This window comes from Cyprinus carpio, chromosome A10, assembly GCF_018340385.1.
Source record: "Cyprinus carpio isolate SPL01 chromosome A10, ASM1834038v1, whole genome shotgun sequence".
Lineage (NCBI taxonomy): Eukaryota > Metazoa > Chordata > Actinopteri > Cypriniformes > Cyprinidae > Cyprinus > Cyprinus carpio.
In genome coordinates, this window is record NC_056581.1 from 9,162,430 (window position 1) to 9,174,657 (window position 12,228).

At 33.9% G+C, this 12,228-nt stretch overlaps 1 protein-coding gene across 3 annotated transcripts in view; it reads right to left on the bottom strand.

The window, feature by feature from the left end:
* Positions 1–3,487: 3,487 nt before the first annotated feature.
* The window catches only part of LOC109061117 (protocadherin Fat 3-like), a 52,932-nt gene continuing 44,191 nt past the window's right edge, over positions 3,488–12,228 (bottom strand). For 2 of the 3 annotated variants that reach the window (XM_042765064.1, XM_042765062.1), the window contains 4 exons: positions 10,622–10,723; positions 9,360–9,419; positions 6,836–6,901; positions 3,488–6,101 (listed from right to left, as the gene is read on the bottom strand). In XM_042765064.1, the coding sequence (XP_042620998.1) occupies positions 5,542–6,101; positions 6,836–6,901; positions 9,360–9,419; positions 10,622–10,723 (788 nt within the window). In that variant the 3' untranslated portion in view covers positions 3,488–5,541. The remainder of the gene's footprint in view (positions 6,102–6,835; positions 6,902–9,359; positions 9,420–10,621; positions 10,724–12,228) is intronic. The other variant, XM_042765063.1, reaches the window with a different exon arrangement.

Sequence of the window (12,228 nt, forward strand, 5' to 3'; positions counted from 1 at the left end):
AACAAACAAGTGAATGCGTACAGTACATCCTGTCAAAGAATAGGACTATGCTTTACTGGACACCACTTGCCAGTTTGCCAATAACACTGACTGCAGGCTGTGCGTATGCTAATCAAAAATAAAAAAGCATTTGGGCTAATAAAATATGATTATGCCTGTAATGGGTAATTGCCATGTATCTTACTTTGGTGATTTAAGGACACCATGGAGTCTCATTTAGGGCATTCTGTTATTGATTTAAATTGGATTCGTTTGGATAGCTGCAGTTATTTACAAACTGGAACATGGCTCCAAGCTAAAAGGGCTATCATCAGGTTCAACAGACAGTGTGAAACAAAGAATAAAAGAACAATAAAATCCAAACTAGCCTCAAGCGTGCCTTAATTCAGTAAATTATTTATTTTGACAAGGTGTGCTTAGTCATTGCCAGTGGAATTATTCATGATCTGATGATAATTTGAAACAAACAGATATTATGTAACTGAGTTATCAGCAAAGAGAATGCCATTTCCCAGCCTGAGTGCTTATAATGTAGCTTAAAAATAATCATTATCTTAAACACTAACACAACACAACATATCAGTTTATGCTTGTTTACTCTCGAGACATCTGGTAAGTACAGTATATGACATATAATAAGCTGAATGTTTTTGAATCTTGTTAAACAAAATTATAAATCAATATTCAAGTCATTTTATTTATTTTAGCAGAGTTATATTAAATATAAAATGCTATATTTAATTTCATCCACATACCCAATATTCATATTTTGAACGAGGAATACATTTAATGCAGATAGAGATATGAGAAACATAACTGAATAGTTCACCTCCGAAATTCATTCGCTTCTGTTCAGCCTGCTGTAACAATCATAAAGTAATTACCCTACCAATATAAACATATTTACATTGACTTTGTCTTAAGTTTCCTCGAGTTTTGTTGTTGTCGTCTGAAATGTAGGAGAAACTTTTCCCAATTATCCCCTCCTAACAATTTCCCCATTTAAAATGTCTAAGAAGACTTTTTTCTACACGCATCAGCATAAAGACAAAAAGGGAGCATTTGGCACAACTGAGCGCTCTGCAAACATCCCTGTGTTGTCTGTACGTCTCTGTTTCTGGCGCGTGGTGTTATAAGCTTGTGACGTATTCCAGCAGCATCTGTTCCAAAGCAGTGTTTAGCATCCACCGTGCCAAATGTGTGAGTGTGTGTGTGTGTCTGTCTGGAAGCAAAGGCAGATGTTTTGCGTGGAGATGAGGCCTGGTTAGTGTGTCTAATCTGGGTATTATTCAGTAGACTGTGTGGGTATAATCACCCCTAACTCTCTCATGTCTCCGAGCAGAAACAGGGGAACGATAATCCAGCATCTCTCCCCCACCCCTTATATAACCAGCCATCTTTCTGTCAGTCCAGCCTGCTTACACTTGTTTTAAAAGTCAAAGGAAGTAGTGCTGAAGGAGTGTGGATTCTCTAGTGGTTCAGTATACTTAAAGATGTAAACAGCAGTATTAGAGGGATTAAGACTAGTTTAATTTATTTCATATATTATCCTCTTTGCTTTCTGCGTTGCACATTTGATTCAGTGGAAGTCAACTCAGCTGTGAGATTGTGGCAGTTTGACCTTGCGGATCCATTCTACTGTGCCTAAGCTTAATTACCCATCAGTCTTTAGTACTGGAATGTGATTGGCATAATTTTGGAAAGCAGTGAAATTGCTTCACTCACAAGAGACAATGGAAATTAGTGCTAGCCTATTGTGAAGAGGTGGAAATGAAACACTTATTTTAATGAAGCAATTTTGAGATGTTATTTCCGCAATAAACACTATTTGATTAAACAAAAGTATCCAACCCAATCTCATGAAAAAGCCTGACTATTTTATGAGGTAGCGACTGAGTTGATTTGATTTTAGAAAAAAGTGTAAGTGTAAGAAAACCTAAACCTAACCGTCAACAGAGAGTATATGAGGTTGTATATAAATTCATATGAAATAGCCAGCTTAACACCAAAACATTACAATTATGGAAGCTTGTTTCCACCTCAAGAAAAAAAAAAGGTAACTTATCTTGCAATTGTTACTTTTTTCCTCATAATTCCAAGTTTTTCACAATTATTACTTTTCTTGCACAATTCTAAAAATGAAAAATAAGAGCTGCAAGATATAAAGTCAGAATTGCAATTCTGAAAAGAAAAGTCAGATTGTGAGATATAAGCTCACATCTGTAAGGAAAAAGTCAGAATTGTGAGAAAAACTCACAATTACTTTATTATTATTATTATTCTATGGGGAAACAAAAGAGTTGGAATTCAAGGATGTAAACTCAGAATTCTGAGGAAAAATGTCAGAATTCCAAGATATAAACTCGAAAATGTGAGCCTTAAAATGTGAATTGCAAGAGTAAGTCAGAATTCACAGTTTACACCTTGCAAAATTGTGTCTTAAAAAACAACGTGAGATTTGTGAGATAAAAAGTTGCAGTTACTTTCATTTTTTTTATTCAGTAGTGGCAAAGGGCTTCCATATAAATCAGATCTGAATTGCCTTGATAGTGTGTTGAATGTATCACAGTGTGAATGCATATTCAGCTGGCCATGTAACCCATTTTTCTAACCCCCCACCTCCATCCCTGTACAGTACATTTAACTGACTCGGACCAAAGTCATTCACGAAAGACAATACACTAAATATTTACACTGCGCTTTTGAACCACATACTTTCAAACTTGAAAAGAAAAAGCATGCTCACTGATACACCCAGAATATAAAAGCACAGAAACACAGGGTGTTTACAAAACCCAATCTCTGATGAAACCAATGTATTCTTGGAGAAGTCCCTGAACAACAAAGAGAAAAGGCCCAGAATTGAAAGCATTATTATGTTTCGATCATATAAGCCAGATTCCTGGAACTTTGCCTGTAAACAAGCTTTGGATCATGCAATCGGATTGTGTTGTCTCCTGTACAGTTGTCTCTTTAAATGCACAAATGCTGCATTTGGAAATTCTACAGTGTCTTATATTGTTTGCGTTCAACAAGAGTGGCCTTTTGTGCACTTCTTTCATAAAAGATGGAACACAAACAATGATGTAACTACTGTATAAAAAACTGGAACATTCTGTATAACACTGTTATCTTCATCTGTACTCATGTGGCTTTCTGTTGTGCACAGGGAAGATTGGCTTGTGCAAAGATTTGTTCAGTTCATTATGCATGATAACTTCAATCTAACTGTTCAATTAAGTGTCAGTCAGGAGGATTTTAATAGGAGTAGATATTTTCATTCAACTGTAAAATCACATAAATTTGCATAAAAGAACTTGGAGAACAGAAGCTTCTCTCTTAAAGGAATGACATAAATATGATTTAATCTCATAGCCATCAAAATATTATGTGATGAGCATTTATGCCAAAACATCTTTACTACTGAGATATACTAAGTAATCCTTGTTAAATCAATGTAAAGATTATATATTATGGTAGCTGTAGCTTTTTTTTTTTTATACACTGGTCAAAGCATTTTATTCATAGATACAAGGTGATTTCTACACATTAAATGAACAATATCAACATGTATGAGCACAACACAGACCATCAGAACCTCTGACCCACAAGCTCATCCTGAAAACCATTAAAATAATCAGATTTATTGCTTTAATAAAATATTCTCTGGTTTGTTTACACAAACAAACTAAATATAAAACTAAAATAAAACATTCCTCATGCTTTTTCCTATTTGTGTATCATGTCTTATATAAAATGACTCTAGACTCTACAAAGGCAATAAATTTAAAAATAATAATAATTCCATAAGTCAATGCATGATCACTAAAATGAGGTATTAAAAATATATAAAATAGGACATACAAAAAATAGGACAAACAAAACAATATTTCATAATCCAAAAAAAAGTTAGATTCAGATTTTTATTATTTTTATACTGTCTATATTATTTGGGCAATTGCTACTGGGGGTGAAGAAAAAACAGAGATACAATATGCATAAAAAAAAAAAAAAACATTCCCATTTATAGCCACATCCTAAAAGCAACCTTAATGAGAACCTTTTTCCTGTTCAAAAAGCCCATATGTTTCAACATACAGTATGTCTCTAACATACTAAACATTTAACAGATGTTATTGAAGTGTCAAAGTTACTCCCTTATAAACTAAATAAAAATCACAAAAACAGCACCATAAACAGCAAAAGACTAAAATGCCAGGTGTGCGATGAGTGATTAATATGTACTTGTCATGTCTACAAACGGCTCTACATAAACAGCTCTTCATTTATGTAAATTGCACCTGTGTGCTTTCATTTCTGGAATCAATTTGAGTATGCATACATTAGAGCCTTACAAACCTTGAAGCTTCAACAAAAATGTAATTACATGGACTTGTTTTTCTCCACAGCTTCTATATAGTCCATGGAATAAAACAGGTTTCCTTTCTCCTTCCGACTGTTGTAATAGCATATCACTGGCTGTCCAAGGGCATACTTGGAAGATTTGGTCCTCCTTGGTCATAAATATCAGCTGTTCTTAACCTTCTTGACTCCAAGGCCACCCACTGTCCACAGCAATTTTCAAAGGCCCTTAGGCTTTTACTAAAACGAAGTCTTTATATCCGGTTTTTCTTAAATATTTTACTCAATTTCTGCCTGATGATATACATATTTTAAATCATTTTAAGCATTTACTAATTTCCATCAATATAGTATTCCAGGTCAAGAAATCGAAACCCTCATAAATTCATGTTTTCCAAGACTGTAGGAATCCTGTTTTTTCAATTACAAAGAGGTTGAGGGGGTCAAAAAAACAATATCTCCATTTTAAATCTTTTCAAGTCCTATTGAGGCCCCCTTTCAAGTTTGCTGAAGCCCCTTAGTGAGCCCCAGCCTCCTGGTTGCGAACCACTGCTGTATATGGATTCCATCAATAAAATATGTGATTTCTCAATAAACAGTAGCATACCTACACAAACCCACAACCACCCTGTTTTTCAGATGCTTTCATGGGAAAGTAATAGTGTTAACAATGTCCTCTCGCATGTCTAGTTAAAGAGATAGTTCACCCATTAATTACACTTTACTCACTTTCACATCATTCCAAACCTGTATGGCTTTCTTCAGTAAAACACAAAAGAAAATATTTTGAATATTTTAATTGTCTAATAAGTCATTCTTCAAAATAAAGTCAACGGGATCCACTGAATTTTGGACCTCCAATCCAATTGTTTTGCACCTCATTTACTAATTGTATGGCCAAAAACAGTTCAAAATATTTTCTTTTGTGTTCTACAACAAAAAAGTTGTATACGTTTGGAACAACATGAGGGTGAGTAAATGATGACAATTCTCATTTTTGGGTGACCTATTCCTTTAATGAAGGACGTGAAGAATAAGCACTAGTGTGCAGTATAACTGTGGCTGTGAGAGTCCTGACGTTTCCATTCCCAACAGATCAGCACACATGTTCAGGCCAAGTCCTCAGTTGCATGATCACAAGCATCCAGTATAATTAAGTACTTTTTGTCCTGTTAATGGTCAATAATACTCTCTCAAGCCGGACAAAGATCTCTTTGGGCTCTGACTACGCAAGCGTTGAGCCCGAAGCGAAATCCTGCCCAGTCTGTCGATCTCCTGCTGGCTGCCGAAAGGGTGTGTGACCTCCCAGACACGTGGACGCTCCTCCCAGGTCAGTAGGGGAGGGTGAGAGAGCAAGTACTGGCTGGAGTGATGATAGTCGAGTCTGGATCGGCCCTCACTAAAACCCAGCGGGCGTACAGTGTCGTTGTCGTAGTGATCTGGGTTATGGTATTCTTCATAAACAGGCGAGTTGTCGTCGTCCAGTGTAAGAGATGTGCGGAAATTTCTCTGGCCCTGGTATCGTCGTAATGGGAAGCCAGTCTGCAGCGACAAGGTGCTGCCATCCAACCGGACACTGCCGCCCAGGCGGGTTGGCGTGCCGCCTAGCCGTGTAGGGGTCAGGGGAGGTGGGGGAGCAGGAAGGGGTGGAGGTGGGGGTGTAGGGGTCTGGTCTCGAGGTGTTGATTCCAGTCCTGGGAGACACGTGTCAAGCCACTCCGTTGTTTGCCATTGGTAGGCTGGAAAATACATGCAGAGTATCAAAAAGTGTAAATTTATGTCACATGTAAATTACTTTATGTATGACTTTATATATTTATATTTTCTTAAACATTTACACCAGCCATTACTCTAGTCTTCACATCACATGGTCTTTCAGAAATCATTCTAATATGCTGATTTGGTGCACAAGAAACATCCATGTTGAAAAGAGTTTTTGCTGCTTGACTTCTTCTTCTTCTTGTTGTTTTTTTATATTATATATTTATATTTATAGTACTGTATCATGTGCTTTGAGTACTAGAAAGTGCTTTAGAAATAAAATGTATTATATATATGTATATATATATATATATATATATATATATATATATATATATAGTTCAAATAGTTGAGCTTTAAATGAACAAAAAAATATTTTTATAAACTATTATTATGAATAATAATAAAAATAATAATAATAAATGTGAATTCTGAATATATATATATATATATATATATATATATATATATATATATATATAAATACACACACAAACACACATATAGTCGACATTTGAAGTGGATCAAAACCTTTCATCAAAGTTGTCCTAAAACCTATAACCAAAATGTGTTCTTGTCTTAGCACAACTTTGATGAACTTTTTTGATCCACTTCTAATGACCTTGATATTTAAATACACACGATATAGTTTGGATATGACCTATTATTAAATCTGTAGTTTAATACAGTAAATTAAGATATGAGCTCTTACAATTCATAAAATACTCTGTGACGAAGTCCACACAAATCTCATCCTCACAGTTGAGGTGTGGGCTTGCTGTGTAAAGACATAAAATGGAAAATGTTTCAGGGGAAGTGTTTTAATGAGTTATGAGATGCAAACAAATAAACAACAAAGAGCCAAATCAAAAACAGTCAGAACAATCAAGTTGTTCATGACTGATGAAATATTAATGATGGAATATTTTAATATGGGATGCATGTAAAGGTTTATAAATATTTCTGACCAAGTGAAAAAGAGGGACAGATTTCAAAGTAAAATAGAAGAAAAAAAAAAAAACCTAACAAAGTGGACTAACAGGTGGTACTGTGAGGCTGCACGACTGTTAGGAGAAGAGGAAAACACACGATGTATCACTGCTTGTTTATCTAGTTTATTCAATTTTTTAAATAAAAGTAAAAAAAAAAATCGTAATTCTACTAAAAAGTAGCTTATTCAAATTTCATTATTTAACACACACACACACACACATTTAAGATTTTAAAAATAATATTTTTTAAATATAAATTGTATTCAATTTATACATTTAAAATACATATGCAGAATATATTATTTATTAAAATGAACCTGGCTACATTACACCAAAGTTATTTAGAAATAGTAATGAATAAGAATAATAGTAATCAATAGAATGAATAGTATAATAAACAGAAATCAGTCATTAAAATAAATATTTCCTCAAGGTCATAATTGAGTACTATAAGAGTAAATTAATTAATTAAATTCAAAATAATTTTCTAATTTTAAATTAAAAACAATAACTAATTTATATTTAATTAATTAAAATGTATACATTTAAAATACACGTACACATATTTAATATAACTTACATTAGGTTGTGCCAAAGTTATTTAGAGATATTAACTAATACAATAGTGATAAATAGAATAAAAAATGAGTAATAACAGAAATATTTTCTCAAGGCAACAACTGAAGTTTACACATTTTGAAGTATAAGAATATTGGTCCAAGACCCAAAAAAGTTGATCCAGGAACATGTCCTACTTGGATAAATCACATTGTGCTGTTTAGCATAACCAACAAAAACAGTCCACTTTCATCCAGACCTCTGAGAAAGAAGGTGGAGCTGAGAACTCCTCAGACAGTAAACATTTCCATAGTGTGTAAAACTTTCAAGCAAACAGCTTGTTATCACACTGATTGCAATCAGCTTTGGTCTAGGGCAGGTTTAATTAGAGACTGGTTCTGGTGTTCCTCAAAAACAGGTCACTGCAGCTGAGCCACGGAGTAAAGGGATGCTGTTCTTACCTAACTAAAGGCTAGTTCAATAGTTCAGGTTTTCAATGCAACTGGATTATGTGAGTGATTAAATAGCAAGTCTAAACCCTGGTTTTATACGAGTCCGGAGTTGTGCAGTTTAATTAACAGCTCTAATCCTGCGGACTGCATGGACACTTCAATTTCTGCGATCTGCTATTTCACCTTTACCTTTTCATGCAGCATGGTTTTTATCCCTATAACATTTAAACTGAAAAATACCATAAAATACTACAACACAGCACTCTACTTGACTTTACTGCTCAATATCTCATTCTGTCAGTTGCAGCATTCTATGGTCAGTTTTTCATCTATAATGATGCTAAACAGTGTGTTTTTTACTGTTGTATCCAGGCAACCGATTTCCTTGCAGTGCTGGATGTCTCTAGTATTACTCTGTACCTCTCTTTCTTCTTGCACAGTAAAATACTTTCACCTCAAATCAATATTTCACGTCCATTTATTTATTTATTTGCCTAGAAGCTATCTAATAAGCAGGAAGTTCTGCTTCACATCTGAGTCACTTGTTTAATTTGCAATAATGATACAATATTTCTAAATATTTGCTGTAACATGCTACTATTTTAAAATTATTATTTAATATCTTTTAATTACAAATTAAATGAAACTAAAAATAAAGAATATTTGGTAAAAGTTTAAAATAAGGTTTCATTTGATAATATTAGTTACCTACATCAGTAATGAACTAACATTTAAAATGACTTCTAAATCATTCATTGATCTTTGTTAATATTAATTTCAACATTTAATAATACATTATTAAAATTAAAAGTTGTGTCTATTACTGTCATTTAATACATCTTAGCTAACACAAACTAATAATAAACAGTTTAACAAGGATTAATAAATACAATAACAAATGTATTCCTCATCGTTAGGTAATAGATTAACAATTGTTAAGTACTGTGGCCTTATTACAAAGTGTTACCAAATATATAACATTTAGTTTAACAATATTTAAACAGAAAATAAAAAAATAATTTAAATCATTTAGAAATTAAATAATTCACAACATATGTAAAATAAATAAATAAAAAATAAATAAAATAAAAACTCTCCCAGAAGAGAAAGATGTGTTAAATCTGCTAATAGTTAATTCTGTTAACATTTAACAGTACACTATGACACACATCCTAATTTTGAATTTGTTGGGTATTGTTTGATTTGGGTCAGTAATTTGGAAATTGACTCATACCTTCATTTTTAATGGTGTCCACTGCATTGTTTACCAGTCGTATTACCGTCACTATGGAGGCTAGGGCATGAACAAGAGTAAAATGTCAGGCAACAATTGAATAAAGGATCAAACACTTCAACCAAACATCAAACACTCAATGAAAACCTTACATAAGCTTGTATATAAATCACTTTGTCCCATTCATAATCCTCCAGCACATGAAATCTGCTAAACAAAACCAAACGGACTTTGATGTGTAAGTATGGCATCTATTTTGTACAGCAGAAGTGATACTACACTACTGTGTCATGAAAGCATTCATGTTTGGAGAGCATATCAAAGGCAGATGGATTGTAATTACCGCTCTGACCTATTCAGGCTGTCACATTGTTAAAGCAGGATAGGGTTATTACTAATCCTCATGATTTCCTTTTGGAAAGATCAGACAACGCAAGTCATCTTAATTAGGTGAATGGAATAATCAGTTACCTCCGCCTGAGATTAGGTCATTATAATAGAGGTGTGTGCGTGAGAATGTATAAGTTAATGTGATAATCTTGCATGTGTTTGTTTTTTAACAGGTCTTTTCGGTATACAGTATAAATGCTGGAAGTGACTCAAATTAGAGTTAAAGGGGAGGTCTAATGCCATTTCATGCATTCTGATTGATTTACACTGTTAAAGAGTTAGATTCTCATGTTAAACATGGCCAAAGTTTAAAAAAAAATGTACTGAACCTATAACGAGTATTTCTGTGCCAAATACACTCCTTCAGGGTTCGTATAAGTTTGGGAAAGTTTTTTTTTTTTTTGAATATGGCCCTGTATGATATCATAAAGGGCAGGATTCCTTGTAAATGCACTTCTCCCAGAAGATCGCATGCATACATCAACCAAAAGAGAGCAAGACCGTGCCTATCAACGTGCTTCACTCGAGTTACGAAGTTGTTTTTTATAATCTTCTGTAATTGTTGTAATTAATAAATACAATCTAATAACTTGTAACAGTATGTTATCTAATTGCTCTGTGGTTTATTCAAAAGTTGCAGTCTTGGGATAATGATTTTTATGGGATTGTGAAATGTTTATATATAGTTAAAGTACTGATAAAGTAATGGTTAAAACATACTGTAACAGGATACAACGTATAAAAAAACTTAAATACCATTTGCTGAACTTTTCCTGAGTTAAACTTTGAATATTCTTTAAGCAGAGAAAGTTTTTGGAGGTTGTTTGGAGGATATGTTAAGGACTTTGGGTCTTGCAATGCATGTATCTCACCGTTGTCGTCGCAGGAATCGGACCGGAAGGACCTGAGGGAGTGCGCCTCGCTCGTGCTGCTGTCGGAGAAGCAGGTAACCTCCTCTGGTGTATTTCCAGCTTCTGCAGGAGAATACAATAGCAGATTCTTATACAGACATACACACATGCAAATGCATGCAGTTGTGCTATACATTCACACAATGTATGCAAATACAATCACACACAGTATACACAGCAGGGCTCAACAATAGATATTGTTTAGGGCCAGCTTGAGAGTTGTCACAATGTCTTTTTCACAATTTTCCGGCTAAAGTGTTTATGAATTTTTAGCTGTCATGCAGCCATACAAATTCGACCCATTATGCACAATAAAAACTAAAACGGTTTTAACTTTATAACAAAACTATATGTAAATAAACTAAATTAAATATATGATTTATGTATACACTACCGTTTAAATGTTTTGAAAAGTTGGGGATAGGTAATGTGTTTTATGTCTTATATTTTAACATGTTATTTATTCCTGTGATGGTAAAGCTGAATTTTCAGCAGTCTTCAGTCACACCATCCTTCAGAAATCAGTCTAATATGATGATTTGGATTTCTTATTATTATCAATGTTGAAAACAGATGCGCTGTTGTGGACTTTTTTTTTAATAATTTTAATGAATTGAAATGTCAAAACATTGACAGTATGTATCTTTATGGTCACTTCTGAATGAATTTTGATGTATTTTGAACTGAAAAATATGTTTTTGAAAATATTGCCATGTCAAATCTGAACTACTAGACCATTTGCATTTACCAAACATACATCTAATATCCAAAAACCAGACACTCACATATGCACAAACAAAACCTTTTAGAGCTTAATACTCTATGGCATACAAATCTTTCAAATCTGCTAAAGTGAAAGAGCAATAATATTTGTCCTATATTTATCCCAGACTACACACTGCTAAAGCTAACAAACAGTCCATGACAAATGAGATTCTGCTTGAAGCAAACACTAACAAGACCAAGGACACCCATTTTAGAACACAATGTGCAGAGAAACCAAGTTGGTACAAGCTGAAGTGTAATAATCACTCTCACATATGTACTAGCTGCCAACCTATATGGCCAGACTCTTGAATATTTTATGAGGAGAAAGGCTCCTTTTGGCCTATTTCAAGCTAAAATACAGCACAGCAGATGGTTCTGATTACTATTACCTTGTTTGTTTTGAAACAATTTATGAGTCCCTGGTCAATTTTCAAGATGGAGCCAATATGCAAAATTGCAAGAACGCTGAATATGAAATCATAAAAAAGAAACTCATTGGGAAAGGCGATTTGATTAAAACCCAGTTTTTAAATATATATTATTGTGATCAACGCATTATGCATAGCACTTATCACAGTGTGGATGTTTCTCTTCGAATCCTGAGGATAGACTCTAAATGCTTTACTTCACTTTCTTTCTACTTTTGTGTGAAAGCCTTGCGTTATCTCGAAGGTAATTACGTTCCATCACACATTATTGTACAATGGATATTGAAGATGGAAACTGGTGCGCATATGTATAATCTCATCCACACAAAGACTGCCATTTAATTGGCCACGGGGAGTTGTGGAGTCACGCTG